This window comes from Vanrija albida (assembly GCF_041260175.1).
Source record: "Vanrija albida strain AlHP1 chromosome Unknown contig_4, whole genome shotgun sequence".
In the NCBI taxonomy this organism is placed as follows: Eukaryota; Fungi; Basidiomycota; class Tremellomycetes; order Trichosporonales; family Trichosporonaceae; genus Vanrija; species Vanrija albida.
Window position 1 is genome coordinate 496,135 of NW_027191423.1, and position 20,970 is coordinate 517,104.

Below are 20,970 nucleotides of genomic sequence, written 5' to 3' on the forward strand. Positions count from 1 at the left end.
GGCTTGCGAGTGGGACGATGGGGGCTCGGAGGTCCTTGCTGTCGGCGTCGGCGTCCTAGTTGGCAGCCGCGGCGTCTGGGGTCAGCTACGCGGCGAGACCGGACTCACTCTTGCGCTTGCGCCAGAGGTCCTGCTCCACAGGGGAGGCGGTGCGGGACGCGGCGTTCTCCTTCTGGCCCTCCTTTGCGCCGTTCACGCCGCCGTTGCCAGCGCCGGCGTTACCCGCCTCGCGGCGCGCGTTCTCGACGGCAAAGCTCTGAAACCCGCCGGTAAAGCTCGCGCTGCGCCCCCTGCGCCGGCTCGTCTCGCGCTTGGCGGCGCGCGTGCGCGCGAGGTACGCCTCGTACGCGGCGTTGAAGGGCTGCGTGAGGGCGCGCACGACGAGGCCGATGACGACGAAGGGCGCGAGAGAGAGCGCGAGGGTCGCGTACCCCGCCTTCTGGACCCAGCGGGCCGCGCCTCGGGGGCTCGCGCGCAGCGGGCCGGCGGAGCTCATCGCCGCGGGCGTGGTCGCGAAGGGGTCGGCGAGGACGGGGTGCGGGCGCGAGTCGAGCGTCGAGGGGTGGAAGGTGAGCGCTGGCGCTGACATTGTGGGTAGGAACCGGGGGGTGGGGTGGGCGATGGGCGGGTGATGGGCGATGGCGAGATCTGCGATGGACGGCGTGCGCCGGTGCAGAGTGCGACGACGGCGTGAGTGATGGACAAGAGCGAGTCGTCGACGTCGAGCCAGTCTCGCTCGTTGTGAGGTAGGTTGGATCGTAGCCGTCGCTGGCCGGCGGGCCATGCAGCAAACACCCAGCCAGGAGCGCGCACCACCGCGCCCACTGCTGGCCCACCGGCCTCCGCCCGCCTGCCAAAAGCAAACCTCACCCAACGGCGCTTTTCACACTTTAGCCCGAGGCGATTTGGCATGCCGCGTGGTCTGGACACTGCCAGGCGCGCAGGCTCGTGGCGCGGCACCAGGCCACCAGGACGAGACACGCCGCCGCCCTGAAGCGTGTCGCAACACCACCTGTGCCTCGCCGTGGGCGTCACCAGTGGCACCCACTCGTGACTCGTAAACTCTCACGAACGACACGACACACGACGCATTATCCTGCACCGCGATCGACACGGTGTAGGCGCGCAGGCCGCCGCAGAGCCCCGCGCAGCCAGATCACACTGGTAAAGCTTATCCTCGCTTCCCAGTTTCAGGCCCACGCACGCCCGACTCTATCTGACACGGAATGTGTCTGGCCAGCTGTCGCCATTCCAATGACTCGGTACCGCTGTTCGCACGTCTGCATGGATCTGGCGTGTGTGTGCGGAGTGAGTTGTGGCACCGACGATGGCAGAGTATAGTGTGGCGGAGCGGCATGGTTCACCTCACGCTGCAGGTCAGCCGTGGCGCTGTCGGGGACTCACCATCACGCCGGGCTCGTCCCGCTCAGCGCTCACCCGGAGAGCGCGCTCATGCCAGCGACGAACCCGAGCAGCAGGGCGCTGTCGAGCGCGGCTGCCTCCATGCCGGTTAACGGCGCGAGCCGCAGGAAGGAAGTGTACCGCGCCACGGCCGCCGTGACTGGCCGGTCGGCCCAGAGCGCGAGGTAGAGCGGTTGGCTCACCCACCAGGTCTTGAGGTCGGTGATGGCGGGTAGTGGGGGCAAGCGAGCGGCGAACGGATTGGAGTACCGGGTGCGGTCGACCACGCCCAGGAGGAATACGGCGAGGTGGGTACTCTCCTGCAGACGGAGCGCCGGCACGACGCCGGCGGCGAGGTAGAAGACGATACCTGGGGGTTAGGCGGGTCGAAGAAGCAAGGAGAGACCCACCGATCACGGCGAGCAGCCCGATGGCGAGGCCGTACCATGGCAAGCGGCGGCCCGGGGGCACAACAGCGCAGTTTGGGGAGCGCAGCGGACCGGGCTGCTCGTCCTCGCCCTCGTCCTCGCTGGCCGGGTCGCGCTCGGCGCGATCGTGCCCGCTGCCCTCAGCCGCCAGATCGAACCCCGCCCCATCCCAGCGCACCTCATACCCCCAGCCCGTGCGCCACGCCTGCCAAGCGCAGTACTCCTCAGCCGAGTGGAAGACGCGCTCGTCGGGCACGCCGCGGCGCGCGCGCACACAGGCCGGGCAGTTGCAGAGCGTGAACGGGGTAAACGGGGTGCTGGTGAGGAGGTGGGTGATGGTGTGTTCGTCGTGCGCCGCGTCGATCCCGATCGCGAAGGGGCGCTTATGCTGATCTGCTGGCGGGGGCGGCGGATCGGGCACCGGCGCTGCGGGGGAGGGTGCACGCGCGGCGGCGGCGCGGTGGCGGGTGGTGACGGGCATCGTCTTGGTCGTGAGCGGGCGCTGGGAGATGGAGAGGAGAGCAGCGCTGGTGGAATAAATAGGAGTGAGAGCTGTCGCCACCTTGCTCGCCTTCCTCGTCTTCCCCGTCTTTCTCGTCTTCCCCGTCTTCCTCGTCTTCCCCGTCTTCCTCGTCTTCCCCGTCTTCCTCGTCTTCCCCGTCTTCCTCGTCTTCCCCGTCTTCCCTCTGTATCCCAGCCAGCCCCACCGACTCTTGCCATCAAGCGTGTTGGCTGTCAGTCCAAATTCTGGTTCATCCTGTAACGACCATGTGTTGCGACTACAAGTGCTCGGTGGTGGCTGCAGGTGCCGTTCAGAACCCCTCACGCTGCAGGTCAGCCATGGCGCTGTCGGAGGAACCCACACTCATCTTGGCATCTCATGCGAACGCTAGGACTGCCCCGATGAGCAGAAACCCGCCCTGCACGATATGGGTGCTGGTGACAGAGGCAAAGACGAGCCACAAGGAGGACGTGTACCACGCTCCGGCCGTAACGAGCTTGTGGTGGGGAACGATCGGGTGGTGGTTCACCCGCCACGCCTTGAGGCTGAAAGGGCGCGGCTGGGAGATCAAGGCAGGCGGGGAGTGGCCGGGGACGAGCGCTGGGTGCACCAGGGCCAGCGGCGAGGGGATGAGGGCCGTACGCGAGCAGCAGGGTGTAGGCGCAGCCGACAGACGGTGGATATGGGCGCCGGCGTTCAAAGTGACGACGGTGAGGTCGGTCCTATCCTGCAATCGGAGCGCTGGACGGAAGGCGTGAGAGGCCAGTAGGCCGAGGACCGCTGATGGCGTTAGTCTGGCGGGCTCGAGGAGGGCAGAGAAGGGGGTACTCACTCGCCACGAGTAGGGCGCTGAGAATGAGAACTGGAGAGAGGGGACAGGTGGACGGGTACCCGTGCAGATCGTCCTCGGGCTCATCGCGCCAGACGGCGTCCTCGGGCTCATCGCGCCAGACGGCGTCCTCGGGCTCATCGCGCCAGACGGCGTGGTGGGAGAAGCCGGCATCCCAGTCCGAGTCGTCGGCCCAGCCCCCCGGGGTCCAAGAGACCCATCTGCCGTCTTCGGTGGGGCAAGTGAGAAAGCCATACTCGGGCCGAGAGGCAAAGAGCATGATGAGGCCGACCCGGTCTGCCTCAATTGTTGACGGCCTTGTTGGTGGGGTCGGGCAAGGCGACGGGGTCGGCCGGACGACCGTCATCGTGGTTGAGCGAAGGGCGATGCGATGAAGAGAAATGACAGAGCCGAGCTGGTGGGGTTAAGTACATGGACGTGACTGCTTTCCTCGCCTTCCCCGTGCTACCTTCCTCGTCTTCCCCGTCTTCCCTCTGAATACATGGCATCTACATTAAAAAGCTATACCGTAATCCCTAAGACGCGATGGCTGTCGGCGCGGGTCGCGCCGCCGCCGACGCCGCAGAGGCCAGCGCGTCGGCGCAAGACACGAGGAAGGCCAAGCTCGCGGCGCATGTCGGCGCGGGCGAGCACGTCGTGACCGTCACGTCGACCGTCTGGGTGACTGTGGCGGGCACCACGGCCGCCGGCACGCTCGTGTTCTGCGCCGCTGCTGCCACCACCACGTCGTACACTTTCGTCTTGACGATCGCAGCGACGCGCCACACCTCGATGAGGCCGACCGTGTCGAGCCAGCCGCCGACGACGGAGCACGTGTCGCCCGACACGACCTTGCACACGCGCAGCCCGCCCTCGACGAGGGCGATGGTCGCGTCGGCGTACGACTCGAGCGATACGAACGACGCGCCGAGGTCGATACACCCACGCAGCAGGCGCGCGTAGAAGCGCGCCAGCTCGACGCGGGCGAGTGAGGTGAGGAACACACACGAGGCGATGAGGAGCGCCGCGAGGAGCTTTGAGCTGGCCTTTGTCGGCTGAAACTTGGCCCGGTGCATCGCCGCGAGCGCGAACAGCGTCCCGTACACGGGGCTCGGGACGATCCAGAACCCGTACAGCACCCACGCCCCCGTCGCCGTCAGCGCGGTGCCGGCGAGCGACCAGGCGAACGCGGCGGCCCTGAGCGCGAGGGGGAGGAGCGCGGGCCACGCGCTCGGCGAGCAGGGGTACGCGCGCGCCTCTGGTGGCCCGGCACAGCGGAAGCCCATGGGCGGGTGGCGCAGGTCGCAGAGCGCGATGCGGACGTTCTCCCACAGCCAGTGGGCGCCGACCGTGCCCAGCAGCACGGGGAGGACGTACTCGTACACCGGGTGGCTGGGCGCCGTGAGCGGGCCGAGCGGGGACAGCGGGCGGAGGAGCGATGCCGGGACGGGCCAGTGCGAGGCGCGCGGTGCCGGCTCGTGGGCGTCCTCACCGCTCGAGACGGAGCTCGTGTCGTTGTGGGCCGATTCGTCGTCCCGGGTCGTGGATGCGTGGTCTGCTGCGTTCAGCGGCTGGACAGGAACTGCAACTCACCGGCACCCGTGTCAAGAAGCGCACTCATGCCGGCTGTGTATGCTTGCAGCGGTCAGAGTGGCCATTACCACTGCCTGTTGGCTTGTGGATGAGGAGCGGACAAAATCCGAGATGGACGTGGATGTTGTGTGCTGCCAGCAAGCTTTCGGGCCACTGTGCGCCGTAGACCCGGGGCAGGCGCCGAAGTTGCCACCCGGTGGTGCCCCATCAACGGGCAACGCCGACATGTCGGCTTGCTGCTCCCCTCCCGTTGAATAATGCAATGTATATGCAGATGGGTAGCTGTACAACTATAATGAGAGAGACTAGACACTACTACTACTGCGCAGCGGCCCACGGGACGAGAACATGCTTGACTACCCAAACGGACACGAGGCCGGCCGCCGCAAAGTGGAGGTACAACTTGTGCTGAGAGTCTGGCAGGTCAGCACGGGCGTCATCGACTCGACCAACCTTTGTACGCCACGCCGAGGGGGTGGTGCATCCAGCTGAGCCAGCCAGAGGCGAACGCTAGGGCGTACCAGATGGTTCTGACGTTAGCTAGGCCGACATCGGCGCACTCACGAGACGCTTCCAAGAGCCCAGTGGGACATGACGCCGGTGAATGCCGCGACGAGGTGCAGCAGCGTGACGCCGACGCCGAGGACCTTGAGGCCGCCGACGCCGATGAAGAACCACACGAGGGTATCGAGGAGCCCCTGTCCCCAGAGGATGACGAGGGCATGCGGCCGGTCCGAGGCCGCGGGGCCGATGGTGCGCTGGACCTGCCACAGGGCGAAGACACAGGCGAGGCACTCACTGGCAGGTCAGCGCGTAACAGGGAAGAGGGCCGCTTACACTACGGTCCTGATGCTGCGTTGGATCGCGTAAAAGTCGTCCTCAAACGTCGTGGGGAGGTCGGGTGACAGGCCGAGCGTCGGCGACGCGTCGGACGACTCCCATGAGAGGAGGCGGTGGAGGAGGGGGTTGCCAGTCGGGAGGAGGAGGGCGATGACGACCAGCAGCGGGACGAGGTAGGGCGGGAAGGCGAGCTCTACCGCCGGCTTCTTAGACTTCCCCGTTGCCGAAGCAGCCGTAGTGTCCGCCTTGTCCGAGAGCGACGTCGACGCGGCATCAAAGTGGACGCGGCTCGAGCTGCCCCTGCTCGACAGCTCGCTGTGTGTCGACGTGCGCGACCAGCGCTTGGGGTCCCCGTGGTCGGCGTCGCCCGCGGGGCCAAGCTTTGCATGCTCGCTCTCTGGGGTGGTCGAGAATGTCTCTGGGAGAATGTGCCGCACGTCACTGTCGGTGGCTGGGGCTGCGTTGTCAGTATGGTGTGTGGGTCCGCGTCACCGAGGCAGGCACTGGGGCGCTGGTACCCACATCCGCGGTGGCCGAGGTGTTCCTTGCTGCCCGAGAAGAGGGTCGCGAGGTGCGAGAGGGAATGGTGGGCCTTTGACTTTGGCTCGGGCGAGCGCCCGCGCGACGGCGGGCTTGGGGCCACGCCCGACGGCGGGCCTGTCCCCCCCGTCATGGTTGAGTTTGTCGGCGAGCCACGGTCGACGCTCAGCGCCTTGTGGTGGTGCCGGAGCGAGCTGAGGTCGACCGAGAGCCGGCTCCTGTGGCTCTGGCTGCTTCGTCTTCGGAACGGCATGGTGGCGGCTAGCGGGTCCGGGTTGGTATGCCGTCGCGCTGCATTGGATCCAGCACGGTGCACAGCTTTTGAGGTCCGTCCTGCAGTCGACTGGGTGTGGCGGGTGCGCGTTTGAGCAGACGCACAGTTATATAACGGGTCGACGTCGCCACCTTTGCCCAGTTTGCGCTTTGTTGTCTGTCGGCTTGTCGGGCCACGCGCCACCGGCCCCCGCCGCCACAAACCCCTGCAGGCAAGGCGAATGACGTCGGCTGCGCGCGCTCGGAGCGTTGTCATGACTGATGCATAGTGACGCGCGACGCTGGGCCAGCGTGGTGCGTGGTGCAGAGTGTGGTGCGTGCGTGGGTAGTAGTGCGGGGGTGGGGGGCATGTAGAACAGAAACGATAAAGTAAGATGACGCGCGTGCCAGGCCCGGGGCGAGGCCCGAACTAGGCCTTGTTGACAACCTCCAGCCTCACCCAGAGGACTCCGGCCGTGGCGACAAAGAGGAGGGCAGCGACGAATGCCGTCATGTTGAGATACTGCTTTGGCAGGGCCATGCTGTGGGCGGCCGAGTGCGGAATCAGCGTGCCGGCGATAGGCGTGCCCGTGAGGATGGAGAGCCCGCGCACCATGTACAGAAAGCCGTTTACCGACGCAAAGTTGTGGAGGCCAAACATTTCGATTGCGACAGGCGGGAACAGCGACACGTACGCCGACGCCGTGGGGCCGTAGAGCATCGAGTAGGCGATAAACAGGCTCTTGGACGTGTGCGTCACGCCCGTGAGCGTGGAAGGCAGCCACAGCCCGACCGACACGATGGCAGAGACGCCCGTGCACAGGAGCAGCATGTTGGCGTGCCCGAACCTATCTGCCAGCGCGCCAATACCGATGCGGCTCACGCCACTGGCGACGTTGTTGACGGCAATAAACATGGCGCCCTGCTTTGACGAGTATCCCAGCGTCTTGGCGTAGGCCGAGAAGAAGAAGATGGGGGTACAGTACGCCGCGCCCTGGAGTGCGTTTGCCGAGATGTTCGCCACAAACTGGCGCGTGCGCGCGATTTTCCAGTCGACCAGCGGGACCGCCCACAGGCTGTGGAACCACGAGCGCGACTTGGCCTTGAGGCGGTCCGTCTCGGCCTGCACGCGCTCCTTGTTGACGGGGTCCCAGTCGATCACCGCGCCGCCGAGCAGCACGAGCGCGGTGGAAATCGCGCCGGAAATCCGCAGCGTGTTGCGGAACCCGAGGCTGGAGTTCATGGCCTCCAGCGCAGGAGCCCACACGACGCCGCCGAGCCCGGTCCCGCTCGTGATGATGCCAAGCGCGAGGCCGCGCCGCGCGCCGTACCACGTCGGCGCGACCGTCACCGCTGGGATGTAGCTGAAACTCGTGCCGATGCCCGTTAGAAAGCCCTGGGTGAGCATGAACTGCCACGTCGTCTGGCTGTACGATGCGGCGATGGACGCGACGAAGAAGAGCGCGCCGCCGCAGTACACCATTGTGCGGGGGCTGAAGCGCTTTGTCCACGCGATGGCGAAGGGCGAGACGATGGTCATGAACGCTACGCCGAGGGTTCCGATCAGGTCGATCTGTGCGGGGGACGCGCCGTAGAACGGCGAGCCGGGCTCCACCGACATGGACTGGTACAGCTCCTGGTAGACGCCGAAGGAGAAGCCCGCGCCGCAGGTCGTGAAGACGAGGGTGAAGCTGGGGGTGGGCATCAGCGGGGAGCGGAGCGAGCCGCTGGCCGCTGGCCTGCGTGCTGCGAGGTAACTCACGACGAGAGGCAGATGAGGATCTGTCGTATTCTGCCGTCTGTCAGCGCAGCCGAGCCACACGACCCACCTGAACGCGCGCTCGTCCAGCGCATTGGCGGTGCTAGTGGCAGACGGGGCCGGCGACGCGCGCCCGCTCCCGCTGCCCGAGTGGACGCTCGGCGCCGCGCTAGGCGGCACATGCGCCGTCTTGAGCTCGATGTCTTCCACTGGCGCCGGTGACGGCGCTGGACGTTCTCTGAATGCTGTCGACATTGTGCGGGTTGATGGCGGCGCTCCGACTGACAGCCGAGCTTAGCTTTATAGCCACTGAGAGAATCGGACATGGCCGGTCGGAGAGGTCCGACGCGAGAAGCGGTGCCTGGGAGGTGGGGAGTCGGGTCGGCCTGCTCGCGCCGTGCGCGCGCGTGTTGCTAGCTGCTCACGCGATGCACTCGCTCCATGCATGCTCGACTCGGCTCGAGTCGGCAGCGCACCCGTCAGAGCACGCCCAAGGCCCATTGGTCTTATCGGCCTTGTGCGAGCCTGCGAACAATGCTACTCGCTGCTCCTCGCCGCGCGCTTAGATCGCCGGCGCTCTCGGAAATCATGGGCACGGGTTTGCAATCTGGGCCGTTGCTGGAAATCAGCTCTTAGAAATACTCGGCCTCTTAGAAATAATGCTGGCCTCTTAGAAATAAATGGGCCGGGGTGATTGGCCGGGGAGCGACAGACGGGCCTGCGGAGATGCCGCGGCTCACGAATGGTCGTCACTTCATGCATTGGTCTTGCGGGCTCGTACGGCCGGTAGCGGTAGGTTACAACAGGAGCGATGCGGCCCAGACGAGGGAGAGGGCGAGTCTGTGTGATAGGCTGGGGGTCAGTGGCGCTTCGCGTCTCCGTCTCGCCGGGGAACCCACCCGGACGGGACGTGCGCCTCGAGCACGAACGCGACGGCGACGAGCGTGCCGACGACGGCGCGGAGGGCATAGGTCAGCGCGCCAGCGAGGAGGGCGTGCATCCCGCGGTGGTCTAGCGTCAGCCCACTCCTCGCCCCGACCCACGGATGAGCGGGAGCACCCGGCGGCGCATGTGCGCGAGCAGGCGGCGCGCGCAGCCCGCGACGATGAACGTGAGCCAGAACATGACGCTGGCGTGGCGTCAGCGCTGTCAAGGCAAGACGCACGGCACGGCATCGTCCTCGGCGCAGCCGGCGCACGAGGCACAGTACACGGCCGTGGTGGCGACGAACGCCATGAGCGCAGTGGCGGCGCCGACGGCGAGCACGATCGGCAGCGAGAGGAAGAGGGCCTGCTCGAACTCGATGGCGCGGAGGGACGCGTTCCAGCGCGCCGCGGTTTCGCAGCAGGCGTGGGTGGGTGGGTTGTCTGGGGTGGGTCAGCTGGCCACGAGAGGAGGCTTACCGTCGACTTCGGCGTCGGCGTCGGCGTCGGTGTCGGCGTCGTCGCCACCAGGCTCGTCGCCCACCTCGTCGGCGTCGGCTTCGCCGCCGCCCCCCCGCCGCCCGCGCTCAGCCATGGCGACAACGCAGAAGCGGCACACGGCGTCGGCGTCGGACGCGACCCAGTCGTGGCGGTTATCGAGGAGGGACATTGCGCTGGGCTGTGAGCGGCGTCATGCGGCAGCGGCGGCGTACCGGAAAATGAGGGTGAGCGGGGAGAACATTGCGGGCGCGGGGACGGGCATGGGTGGCGAGCGGGGCCGGGGGGGGGGGGGGCGGGGGGTTATTGTACGTCGGGGCGGCGGCGAAGAAGGCGACAGCGCTGCTCGCCGATCTGTCCTCGAGGCCCGGCCCGGCGCAGCCTCGGTGCGCGATGCGATGATAACAGGTGGACTGGTGGATACGAGGTACACGAGGTGAGTTGACCCGCGCTGATGAGGACGGGGGGCGGGAGACCCCGCTCGCTCGGGCAGCGTGCAGCGGTGCAGAGAGAAGCCGACTCGGCGTGGTGCTTCCGAGACGCTTGTGCCGCTCGCCGCTGGGTGGTGCGACAGAGTGGCTCAGTGGAGCGGTTGACGCGTGACGAGTGCTGGTGACGCCGCTGATGCAACATGCACCTGCTACATGTACCATGTCGGCCTTGTCGCGGCGAGGTGCCGTCTCGGGCTTGCATGACGAGGGTTGAGCAGGTTGCAACTTGTCGCAATCGCCACGAGCGGGTGCAACGGGTTACTCAACCCGACTCGACCACCCACTGCCACGCTCAAGTACATAACCCACCAGCCAAGGGCATCGGCCTCGAGGAGTGTGTAGCGTGGCGCCTGCTGCCTGATGGCCGACAGGCCGACAGCTGGCCTGGTCGCAGCCCCACTCTCCCCCGACTGCAGCCACGTCGTCCACCTCCCGCCACCAAGGCCCTCGTCTCGGATCTCGGAGGGTAACCCCTCCCGGTAGCGTTGCCGTCCAGCGCCGCCTGGCGGTCCGCCGCTGTCCCCCTCGCTGACGATGCCCCTGGGCACCGCACGCCCATCGCCACTAAGTGCATCCCCACCCCCGCCCAGTGACAAGACTACCTCACCCCCGACCGCCGCCTCACCCCGCCCAGCACCAGTGCGAGCCCCATCGCCGCCGCCTTGGCGAGCACGAACTTTGCGAGCACGGCCGCGTCGGCGGCGCTGCGGTCAGCTGGGCCATGCACACCGTTAGCAGCTTACTGTCGCGCGTCGAGGCGCTGGGTCGCGTGCAGGGCCAGCGCGAGGGCGAGGGCTAGGGCCGCGGGGTAGAGGGCGGGTGGGGTCGTGTGCTGGCTCGTTGGCGGGGAGCGAGGTCGGGGGCGAGGGGTGTGGCGCTGTTTCATTGCTGCTGCGCTGCGGCTGGAGACAACCTCGAGCTACCTCCTTATCACTGTCATCGCCGGCCTGCCTTGCTGGCACGTCGCCGTGCCCCTTTGGCATGCCCCGTTGGCATGCCCCGTTAGCACCGGGCTCGATCCTCGCACCACGCCTCGTCGACGCCACTCTGACACCCCCGCCTCGCCACCAGATCACCGGATCGCTGCCTGCTCCGCTGCTCCCCGCCGCTCCGCGCTCCGCGCTCCGCTGCCCCCACCATGCAGCAAGTAACCTAATACACACCTGTGCGTAGTATACAAACAGTGCTTTACAACCGAGGGTATAGGTCCGGGGTAGAGTAAAATGTCCTCTGGTGCGGCCACAAGGCCACCTTGGCACCGGCGCCACTGCGAGTTGTTTTGACGGCATGTGGCTTGGGTACTATTTGGAGTACGCCGGCAACGGCTCGAGCTCTGGGCCATCGTCCTGGGCTGTTAGCTTGTGCCCACGGTCCCGCACTCACGGTTGGGAACGGCAGAATAGGCCCAAGCTGCTTGTAGTACTCGCCGCCGACGGCGACCAGCCCGTCGCGCAGGCGGATCCACTCGGCGCCGAGCGAGTAGCCGTCACCAGTGAGCAGCTTCTCGCGGTAGTCTGACGCCGCCGCCAGCTCGAGCGCTGCCCCCTGGTCGTGGTTGAAGCTTGACGGTGCCGTCCGCGTCTCCTCGAGCTCGTGTAGCGACCAAATAAAGTCGTCTATTCGTTCTGCGAGGTCAGTACGCCGCTGCGGGCAACCGAGACAACGCCGACGTACTCCGCTTCTGCACTATCTGTTACCCGTCCGTCAGCAATGCCCACCTCCATTGTCCCGCGCCACTCACTCTCCACGCCTGTGTCCTGCACTCGCCGGCGTCCCTCTCCGCGTTCCCCAGGAAGATCCCATCCGCCCACGCCCGCTTCAACCCGCTCATGACGCAGGCACACAATAGAAAGTTGTTTGTGAGCACATACCAAGCGTTGCACAGTTGTTCTCGCGTGAGCTGCCCCGTCGTTAGCGGGGTCCCGTCTTTCTCGGCACGGCGGGCGTTGCCGGCACGCAGCGGGCATTCAAGCTCCACACCGCGCCGCCAACTCACAACCTTGTTCACGCCGCTCGCCTTCCACGAGACGGCCGTGATGAGGATCTGGCCGTCGTCGCTCTTGATGTACTTTGCGCAGCGTGACGCCTTGTCCTCGCCCTTCATCCGCGCCTCGGTCGGCGGGTGGAGGAACGGCGGCATCGTCTTGATGATGTCGTCGACCTGAACGTTGCAGAAGACGCATCGTTCCGGGTATGCACATGCCGTCGTGGACGGCTTGGCGCGTGATGATGTCGACGAGGCCAGCTGCACGTTGGACTTGGCTGCCGAGGGGTGGGGGTACGTCACTCCCCGTTGTGGTTGGGGGATTGGCTGCTGGGCCGACCACGAGGGGGCCGAGGTACGCCGGCTGTATGGGTCGTGGGCTTCCATGGGGAGTAAGGGTGCGATGTGTGGTGGGGGTGGGGGAAGGTGATGAGGAGTCGAGGTCGAGGTCGAGTCGAGCGTCTGCGTCTGCGGCGAGGTCGACTCTGCCCCTCTCAACCGACTTTGGGGGCGCCAAGAAGGCTTGTGTGGAGTTGGTGTGTGAGAGTGCCCGAGGCGCAAAGTGCGTGGGGGTGGGCGTGGGCGTGGGGTCGAGATGAGTGTTGCTGGATGCAGTGATGCGTTGTTGATGAGGAGGAAGATGATGGTGCAAACGAGTTGCTGTGCGATGGATCGGTATGCGGCCGCGGCGGCCGACTTGCGACTTGCCCTTCCTTGCCTTCCCCTGGCGCGGTCGATCTCTAACAACAGTCGTCTTGGGTGGCAACAGTCGTCACTCCGCGGCAAAAGTCCAGTCAGTCGCGCGCGGCCCCTGGAGTCACAGCCAGGCAGCAGGAAAGATTTGATCCCGTCGGCCGTCATTGTCGATTGGCAGTAACCTTGTTGCTTGAAGCTGACGTCCGAGAGATTGCTTCAAAGCCTCGTCGTCTATGCTACACCATCTTGGCCCAGCGAGCGCCGGCACGACGCCCCCCTCCACCCCCACATTGTATGCCGTGATGCATCTAGGCGATATGACGATATGGCTCTAGTCCCCTGCGACACAACTTCAACCTACAACACTCTCGCCACATTACTCTCTCTGTGCAAGATGGCGCCGGCAGACGGGTATAGCCCCGCGCAACGCAGCACCGCTTAGATGGTGGCATCCGCAGCGACCTCCTCGACCCAGCTGCCCTTGGTGTCAATGGTGAGCGTCTTGAAGTCGACCTCGATGTTGTGCGTGCCGAATATCCTCTCAATCTCCTTGGCAATCGTCTCAAAGTTGTCCGTCGCCAGCGCAAGGATGGTGGGGCCCGCACCCGACAGACAGATACCGAGAAGACCAGGGTAGGTCTGGTAGGTGAGCTTCTCAAGGATCTCTCCGAGGCCAGGGATCTGGGGCGTGTGTCAGTGGCGGACTGGACCGTGCGCGCGCCACGCCAAAGCGCCCACTCACAAGAGGGACACGGTAGGGCTGGTGAAGGCGGTCCTTCATGGCCTCGTAGATGAGCTCTGGGTCGGGAGGCGAGCGCGAGAGCGCAGTCGTGAGGACGGCCAAGCGCTGGAGGTTGAAGACCTGGGCGGTTAGCCGAGCTCCGGGACATTACCGCCAGCCTCCACCCCAACTTACAATGTCCTTGCGCGAGTACTCGTTGGGGAGAACGCCACGAGCCTTGGCAGTGGCCAGCTCGAAGCGGGGCATGACAGCAATCGCCTTGATCTCTGGTGCCCAGCCGAAGCGGACGTAGTGGCCGATGCCGTTGGGCGCCTTGGGAGGGTGCTCGCCCCAGTTGGGTCCGGCGTCCGGGGGGTACTCTGGCAGCACCTCGGCGAGGGGGACGGTCGCGGCCTCGAGGTCCTCGGGGGCCAGTTCCCTGAGGTACGAGCCGACAAAGCCGCCGACGAGAGCAGCGGTAACGTTGTCGGGGTGGCGCTCGACCATGAGCGCAAAGTCGAGGAGGCGCGAGGTGGGGAGGTTGAGGTTGCCCAAAAGGTTGCCGAGGAGCACACCGGCGATGACGGCGGCACCCGACGAGCCGAGACCGCGGCCAAAGGGAATCTCGTTGTGGGCGTGGATCTGCACGCCGGCAGGGAACGAGTCGACGCCGTTGCTGCGGAGCACGTAGAGCGCGACACGGGTGAGGAGGTTCTTGTACGGCGACAGGGGGACGTTGGCCGAGTCGAGGCCAGTGTAAGTGATGACGGGGATAGCCTCGCCCTTGCCGTCGGTGGGGAGAGTGACGAGGAGGGTGAGCGAGAGGGAGAGGGCGATGCCGCACACGTCGAAGCCGGGGCCGATGTTGGCCGTCGTGGCGGGGACGTGGATCTTGTACTTTTTAACTGGGGCCGACATGGTTGTGGTTGAGAGTGAGGATGCAAGGAGCGTTGCAAGGATCAGGCTGTTGGGTTTCTAAAAAGTCGAGCCGGGAGATTGAGTCGGCAGGCATCCGCCAGGCCAGCCAGGGTGAGTCTGATTCCGGAGCACCGCGTGATAGCCGACGCGCCGTGGATTGGTCCGCCGTGACGGAGTGGTGGTGCAACTCTACGAACGCTTGCGGACGGCGATGTGAGCAACGAGCACGCTATGCGTTGATGCTTTCGGAATGCTTGCTCTGGGTCAGTCAGAGTTGTGCTGGCTGCCTGATGTCTTTCATTGATCATTGACTTTCCTGTCCCACCCCAGACGCGCTTGCGTCCCGAAAGATGGGCCTAGTGTGCTTGACTTCATTGTGCAACTCTGTCTTCCGCATTCTTGGCTCTCTGGAATGCAACCATTGTGTGCATCGGGATGTGGTGGGACATCGACTTTGTAATGGCACAGTCCTCGAGATTAGGAATCACAGAGGTTCATTAGCGGGGGTATAATGTTCTTAGCAGAATCAACAACCTCCCACGTGGCAATTATTTTCCCAGCATTTGGGTGTAATTAATCCCGCGGCCCACCTTGAGGCCGACCACTTTCAACGCCTGCAACACCAACGACCGAGAAGAACAACACGACCATCATCCACGTCCACGCGACCGGCTCAACACTCGCCCATCCTAGCTTCTCGACCCCTTCGGACCTGTGATTGCGATCACACACCGGCCCGACCCCAAAAAACCGTGCTCGAAAAGCCTGGCGGCGCATAGACAAAGAGGCATAATCGTTGTTCAAGATGGGTGGTCGCAAGGTGATGGTTCAGGTGAGTTGAGCGCTGGCCACGACAGGCCCAGCCTGCAGAGAGGAACCATGCTCACACCCCGCAGCCCATCAACATTCTTTTCTCCTTCCTGCAAAAGGTGCGTCGGGTGGATTGCGCGCGAGGACGCAGCTGACCTCGGCGTCTTGTTTTGCTCATGTCTCCCGCCTCGCGACCTTGACCTTCCCCCTACAGCACCAGCGCGTCTCCATTTGGCTCTTTGACAACACCGAGTTCCGTCTGGACGCCTACATCATTGTGCGTGCTGCGGTACGCCGTGAAATCAGCACTGACAACAACAGGGCTTTGACGAGTTCATGAACGTCGTGTTGGACGAGGCTGTCGAGGTGTACGACTGCTCAGCCAAGCCTGGAAAGGAGGTCAAGCCCCCTAGGGATTTGGGTGAGTGTGATGGGGCAGCTGGACGCTCTAGATGCTTGCAGCTGCCCGCACGTCGCGGTAGACTCATACTCACACCCCAGGGCGCATCCTCCTCAAGGGAGACAACATCACCCTCGTCCAGCCTGTCCAGGCATGAGTTACGAGTGGTTGTACGAACGACGCAGCGAGTGAGACGCGCCCCGCACACCTGGTTTGGCCGGATCCTGCCCGTGGGGATCAGCAGCAGCAGCGCAAGGTCGGCGGCAGCGACGACGACGAGAGGTAGACAACACCCCCCCACACGGGCCACAGTATGCATGGCTCGTGAGCATATGACGGCTTTGGAGCTTGTGTCGGCCGGCGGGCGGCGAGGAAGACGAGGAAGGCGAGGAAGGCAATGTTGACGCACAGGCATTGTTTTGGCCACCCAGCTCCCAGTCGCGCCGTCGCCCCGCGTCGCCCCCCCCCCGCCGCGTGCCGGGCGTGACGCGTGCCGATTGAGCATTGCCCGCCCATGAATTTCGACGGCGGCGACGAGCTAAACAATCATAGTCACGTCACTCAACTAATCTTCCTCTTCTCTCTCTCTCTTCCACTCACCCCATCCTCACATAGTCGCCACCCACGGCATGCAGCGCAACGGCCTGCTGGCCTCGCTCGGCCCGCAGTCCTCATCACTCTCCTCCCGCTTGCTCAATCGCCACCCCACCCAACTCGCGCGCCATGCGGTCAGCCAACCGGCCTTTGCACCTATCAGGGTGGGTGACGATCCACTTGTGTTGCGCTGACAGCTCAGTCTCAGTCCGCCGAGTCGCCCGTCGACCGCATCGTCGCGATCCCGCACATCCTCGAGAGCATCGTCGCCTACTCGACCCGCTCGACGCAGGTCACCCTCCTCCGCGTCTGCCATGTCTTTCACCGGATGGCGGGAAAGAAGCTCTATCGCGTCATCAAGCTCGAGACTGGCCATGGTCACACCGCCATCCACCAGGTGCTGAGAGGCGCGCTCATCGGTACTGGTTCCCATGGCCGCTCGCCGAGCTGCGAGCAATGTACTGGGAGCATGTCCGACCTGTTCGACACACCTATCGACGACCTCGAGCACCACATCCAAACCACAGTTAAGCAGTACCTGGCTTCGTCAACCACCGGCCTCACCGCCATGGACCTTGTGATGGACGTGGTTCTGGGGGGTCGAGACACGCCGTCTCTCAAGCCATACGCCACAAACTTCAAGCGCTCCCTGCTCAAGTTCACCGAGGTCATCACTGTGGGCTCACACCACTCGTGCACATGTGCGATACTGGCGGATCACTGGCAGTCGCTCTTCCCCAACGTCAAGACTCTCCGTGTGGCGCCGTCCAAGTCCATCAATCCATTCGTCCTGCAGCCCACATGTGATGGAGACGAGCCGTGCCCGCTCCTCACCAGACTCAGGCCCCGCAAGATCGTCTTGCGAAACCTCGACGGCCATGGCATTCACATCCCCAGCACTTTCGTCTGGGACGTTCCTTCCCTCGAGACGGTCGTCTTCTTCCTTCCCGTCGACGGGCGCGAGTGTGACGGCCAGCTTATGTTCTCCCTCATGCCCCACTTCTCGAGCGCCAAGGAGATCAAGGTCGTCTTCCACGACCGGCACGAGGGCACGATACCCGTGGAGGAACTCGTCGAACGCACCGTCTTGGGTCGATACCCTCACAACGCCGACAACGTAATCCTCATGCTCGGCGGAGCTACATTCAGCAAGTCGGCGGCGGCAGAGAACGCGGACGGCGAAGCTATCATTCAAGCGATGGCACCAATGCTTGGTGGATTCTATGATCAGTGGAACAAGATGGCGCAGCTCGACTCTGCTCCCAAGTGCACGGTCTATGGCGTTGGATCCCTCAGCATCAGCATTGCCGACAGTTCCTGGGTATCGCTGTACAGCCAACTGTTTCCCTCACACGCCATCACGCGCAAGAAGGTTGTTGAGATCATCAAGCAAGAGGTCAGGAGCCACGCGTTGCTTCACACCTTCTTCAAGCCCGACGCTCCTTTCGACAAGGCCAAGTGGAATAGTGGCAAGCACGAGGTCGAGTTTCACGGCTTGAAGGCGTACAAGGAGGACAAGGCCGCGAGGGTTGCCGAGATCAATGCCGAGGACTAGGACGTCGCGCAGAGCACCTGGGGCGCCAAGGCTCAAGATGTGAACAGCATTCCAGACGAGACGAGAGAGAACGACACCTGTGTGTACATCAGTCGAAGAGACCTCACGGCCCCACCATTCATGCATTCATCACCCAGCACACCGTGAGCAGTTTAGTGATTACTGACCATGCTGGGGGGGCGTGGGGTGGTAGATGGGTGTTGCAGACAGCATAGCATCCTCACGCGCACGGACGGAACAGACGCCCAACGCGCGCAACGCCCAGCGCGCCGAACACGAGTAAAGTCACCCACCCGCGCACGACGGAGTCGCGTTCGCCCCAGCGCCCCAGCGCACGGACCTCCCACATCCCCTCACTGACTGGCAGGGCAGTCGTTCCGCCGCTGACGGGTCCAATGGCGTCACCAAACTTCTCCTTCTCCCACTTTTCTCTCACTCTTTCTTTACTCAACCACACTTACCACCATGCCCGACAACCTCGTAGGCACACTCAGCATCCCTCGGTCAACCATCTACTCCTCTCGTCTGCTCAAGCGCCATCCAACGCAGCTGGTACGCAGTGCTATCAGCAAACCCGTCGTCTACCCCATCCAGGTGTGTTAACCTCCACCACCAGCCGTGCTGACGACAGTCATGCCCCAACACGTCCCCTGCCCAGATGGAATCAGCCATTGACCGCATCGTCGCCATCCCGCACATCCTCGAGGCTATCGTCGCGTACTCGTCGCGTTCAACCCAAGTCACCCTCTTGCGCGTGTGTGGTGAGCTTCACCGTATGGCGGGCAAGCATATCTATCGTGTCATCAAGCTCGAACAGTCCGAAACCAACCCGTACCTGGGAGTTTTCCACGTTTTGCGCGGTGCTCTTGTCGGAACTGGAGATCACCCACACCTCGGCGGCTGCTGCAGCACCGACTCCATTGTCGACGACCCGAGCTCTACGAATCCTATAAATAAGACGTACATGCCGAGGGTTCGGGCTGTCGCCAAAGTGTCAGGCGTCACTATCGGACAGATCGCCGGTGACGTCGCGTTCGGTACGAGGTGCGAGAGTACACTCAAGCCGTACGCCACCAACTTCAAGAAGTCGCTGTTGGCTAAAACTGAAGTCATCACTCTCGGTACCCACCACAGTTGCTTCTGCGGACTCTTAGGCAACCACCACTGGGCGAGACTCTTCCCGAAACTCAATACCGTCAGGCTGTCGCCTTCGAAATCTTACCGGCCCTTCGTTCTCAATGCTGTGTGCGATGGAGTGTGCACTGCCCTTGCCAGCTTGCAGCCTCGCAAAATCGTCTTCCGAAACATCGACGGCAATGGTATCCACGGTCTAAGGTCCGACCTCGCTCGTTGGAACGTCGTCAACCTTGAGACCGTTGTTTGGTTTCTTCCTACCGACGCTCGCGAGTACCACCACGCTACGGAACTCATGGCGTCGATTTACACCACTTCAAAGTACCACTTCAAGGACGCAAAAATCAAGATGGTCTTCCACGGCAAGCATGAGGGGGAGCTTGGCATCAGAGAGGCGATTAGACGTTCTACCGTCGTGCAGAGGCCTGTGGACCCCGACTACATCATCGGAATAGTCCGCATGGGGGCCGTCGATGCTCACAGCAGCCACGTGGGGGCCTTCGACCCTCACAACAGCCCCGACGACTGGGAAGTTCCGGAGGCCTACCAACAAAGCATACTACGCAACTGCACGGTGTACGGCATCGGCACCCTCACTTTCGACCCATCTTCGAGTGTGACCATTGCGAGCTACAAACAGGTGTTGCCTGGGGAAGTCGTCGACCGCAAGAAGATCGTCCACATTATCAAGAAGGAGACCACCAACATGTCGCTTACTGGTACCACGATGATTCCCCCCCAGCCGTTCATTCTGGCGGACTGGGAGAGGGTCGACGAGAACCTTTCGTTCCGCACTCTTTCCAGTTACAACGACGACCTAGACTCGCGCAGCGCGGAGATCAACGCGACCGACTAGGCCTCGGCGGGCATTGGTGGCTGAGTCGGATCAAAGGCCACAAGTGTTGTCAGCATCCAAGGACATCAAGTATTCATGCAATGCACCAATGTGTTGCCTCGTTCTGTGGTGCATTGAATAGGCCCGGCGTCGGGAGGTGAGCTCCCAGTCCACCCATGTTTGTTCCTCAAATGCCACTGACCAGCCGAAACAGCCACAGCTCGACTCCGACTATTCACCTTCTCTCCAACCCTCGATCACTGACTCACCCGCTGACACACTCCTCCCAGAGCATCACAAATCAATCTCACAGCTCCACGAGCACGCCCCACCGCGAGCCGCGTCCCCGCGCTATTCCTGAAACCAGCCATGCCCCGCGGAGCGCCACTTGCTCCTCCTCAAGTTCATCATCCTCCTCGAGGCCCGCGGCCCAAGGGATCCTGGCACGAGTATACGAGGCGCTCAACTAATTGATAGACGACGCCTCTACAGCACTCTGCCTCGACCAGTCTCAAAGCATCCCAATCTCCCACACGGCTACACGAGCACGACCCACCGCGAGGGGTGTTCCTTCCCGCCGCCTCGCGCCAGCCATGTCCCCGCCGAACACCCCCACGCTACGCGCACCACCTCAAGCGCATCGCGTCCTCCGAGAGGCCGCGGCCCAAGTATCCCTGATGGGTGCGTCCATACCAGGCGCTCCACTACATTGTTAGGCAACGCCTCTTGCACTCTACGCGATTAGGGGCGCGCCAACTGCTCCCGCGGATAATGTTCGGTGCGTAGCGTGCGCCACACCGAACTATCGGCAAGCCTACATGAGGTCGACTGCGGCCTCCATGTTGGCGCCTCGGGAGTAGGGGCCATTAATAAATCGATGTGGTAAACATGCAGGCAGGACGCGCATCCCATCCAATTCGCCTCGGGGTTGTTGAGTGAAACTCTGTCTCTGCTCCATCCGCCGAGGCTCCCAGGCGCCGAGACCACGTCGAGGGTGCCGAGATCAAACCGAGACTCGGCGTGGCGTCGGTGCGAGCGACGAGGGGTACACCAGCTCTTGGGCCCACTCATACAGGGGCCGTGAACGCGACTTGGTGATGACGCGAGCGGCCAAGTTTCGGTGGCACCGGCCAAGTTGGAGGTGAGACAAGTGATCTGGTCGATCTGGCCACAAGCGGCAGCGGCGGCGCGTGGGCACCTTGCCGCACCGCACCGCCACCATGTGAACGCCATGCGGCAAGAGGCAGGATGCGCGTCAGTGCGGCAG

General features: G+C 64.0%; 11 protein-coding genes across 11 annotated transcripts; 3 read left to right on the forward strand and 8 right to left on the reverse strand.

Annotated features, from left to right (window-relative positions):
• Nucleotides 1–55: 55 nt before the first annotated feature.
• Q8F55_004910 (uncharacterized protein) lies at nucleotides 56–589 on the reverse strand (the record flags this gene model as incomplete). Its single annotated transcript, XM_069353409.1, has 2 exons — nucleotides 56–75; nucleotides 109–589. The coding sequence occupies 2 exons, from the start codon at nucleotides 587–589 to the stop codon at nucleotides 56–58; spliced, it is 501 nt and encodes a 166-aa protein (XP_069208051.1).
• A 771-nt stretch (nucleotides 590–1,360) lies between these two features.
• On the reverse strand, nucleotides 1,361–3,440 carry Q8F55_004911 (uncharacterized protein; the record flags this gene model as incomplete). Its single annotated transcript, XM_069353410.1, has 5 exons — nucleotides 1,361–1,370; nucleotides 1,438–1,771; nucleotides 1,812–2,356; nucleotides 2,745–3,111; nucleotides 3,164–3,440. 5 exons carry the CDS (start codon nucleotides 3,438–3,440, stop codon nucleotides 1,361–1,363), a joined length of 1,533 nt encoding a protein of 510 aa, XP_069208052.1.
• Nucleotides 3,441–3,696: 256 nt separating this feature from the next.
• Nucleotides 3,697–4,781, reverse strand: Q8F55_004912 (uncharacterized protein; the record flags this gene model as incomplete). Its single annotated transcript, XM_069353411.1, has 2 exons — nucleotides 3,697–4,715; nucleotides 4,754–4,781. 2 exons carry the CDS (start codon nucleotides 4,779–4,781, stop codon nucleotides 3,697–3,699), a joined length of 1,047 nt encoding a protein of 348 aa, XP_069208053.1.
• A 290-nt stretch (nucleotides 4,782–5,071) lies between these two features.
• Nucleotides 5,072–6,386, reverse strand: Q8F55_004913 (uncharacterized protein; the record flags this gene model as incomplete). The annotated part of the gene is made up of 5 exons (XM_069353412.1): nucleotides 5,072–5,169; nucleotides 5,207–5,283; nucleotides 5,318–5,551; nucleotides 5,591–6,050; nucleotides 6,116–6,386. 5 exons carry the CDS (start codon nucleotides 6,384–6,386, stop codon nucleotides 5,072–5,074), a joined length of 1,140 nt encoding a protein of 379 aa, XP_069208054.1.
• Nucleotides 6,387–6,815: 429 nt separating this feature from the next.
• Q8F55_004914 (uncharacterized protein) lies at nucleotides 6,816–8,399 on the reverse strand (the record flags this gene model as incomplete). Its single annotated transcript, XM_069353413.1, has 3 exons — nucleotides 6,816–8,076; nucleotides 8,148–8,177; nucleotides 8,215–8,399. 3 exons carry the CDS (start codon nucleotides 8,397–8,399, stop codon nucleotides 6,816–6,818), a joined length of 1,476 nt encoding a protein of 491 aa, XP_069208055.1.
• Nucleotides 8,400–8,941: 542 nt separating this feature from the next.
• Q8F55_004915 (uncharacterized protein) lies at nucleotides 8,942–9,809 on the reverse strand (the record flags this gene model as incomplete). Its single annotated transcript, XM_069353414.1, has 6 exons — nucleotides 8,942–8,996; nucleotides 9,044–9,155; nucleotides 9,188–9,273; nucleotides 9,310–9,511; nucleotides 9,548–9,741; nucleotides 9,781–9,809. The coding sequence occupies 6 exons, from the start codon at nucleotides 9,807–9,809 to the stop codon at nucleotides 8,942–8,944; spliced, it is 678 nt and encodes a 225-aa protein (XP_069208056.1).
• A 1,548-nt stretch (nucleotides 9,810–11,357) lies between these two features.
• Nucleotides 11,358–12,427, reverse strand: Q8F55_004916 (uncharacterized protein; the record flags this gene model as incomplete). The annotated part of the gene is made up of 5 exons (XM_069353415.1): nucleotides 11,358–11,402; nucleotides 11,440–11,681; nucleotides 11,731–11,746; nucleotides 11,798–11,956; nucleotides 12,053–12,427. 5 exons carry the CDS (start codon nucleotides 12,425–12,427, stop codon nucleotides 11,358–11,360), a joined length of 837 nt encoding a protein of 278 aa, XP_069208057.1.
• Nucleotides 12,428–13,174: 747 nt separating this feature from the next.
• On the reverse strand, nucleotides 13,175–14,375 carry THR1 (Trihydroxynaphthalene reductase; the record flags this gene model as incomplete). Its single annotated transcript, XM_069353416.1, has 3 exons — nucleotides 13,175–13,417; nucleotides 13,479–13,598; nucleotides 13,653–14,375. 3 exons carry the CDS (start codon nucleotides 14,373–14,375, stop codon nucleotides 13,175–13,177), a joined length of 1,086 nt encoding a protein of 361 aa, XP_069208058.1.
• Nucleotides 14,376–15,180: 805 nt separating this feature from the next.
• Q8F55_004918 (uncharacterized protein) lies at nucleotides 15,181–15,742 on the forward strand (the record flags this gene model as incomplete). Its single annotated transcript, XM_069353417.1, has 5 exons — nucleotides 15,181–15,207; nucleotides 15,272–15,304; nucleotides 15,400–15,462; nucleotides 15,507–15,606; nucleotides 15,687–15,742. The coding sequence occupies 5 exons, from the start codon at nucleotides 15,181–15,183 to the stop codon at nucleotides 15,740–15,742; spliced, it is 279 nt and encodes a 92-aa protein (XP_069208059.1).
• Nucleotides 15,743–16,214: 472 nt separating this feature from the next.
• Nucleotides 16,215–17,734, forward strand: Q8F55_004919 (uncharacterized protein; the record flags this gene model as incomplete). Its single annotated transcript, XM_069353418.1, has 2 exons — nucleotides 16,215–16,343; nucleotides 16,388–17,734. 2 exons carry the CDS (start codon nucleotides 16,215–16,217, stop codon nucleotides 17,732–17,734), a joined length of 1,476 nt encoding a protein of 491 aa, XP_069208060.1.
• Nucleotides 17,735–18,199: 465 nt separating this feature from the next.
• Q8F55_004920 (uncharacterized protein) lies at nucleotides 18,200–19,724 on the forward strand (the record flags this gene model as incomplete). The annotated part of the gene is made up of 2 exons (XM_069353419.1): nucleotides 18,200–18,328; nucleotides 18,366–19,724. The coding sequence occupies 2 exons, from the start codon at nucleotides 18,200–18,202 to the stop codon at nucleotides 19,722–19,724; spliced, it is 1,488 nt and encodes a 495-aa protein (XP_069208061.1).
• Nucleotides 19,725–20,970: the final 1,246 nt, after the last annotated feature.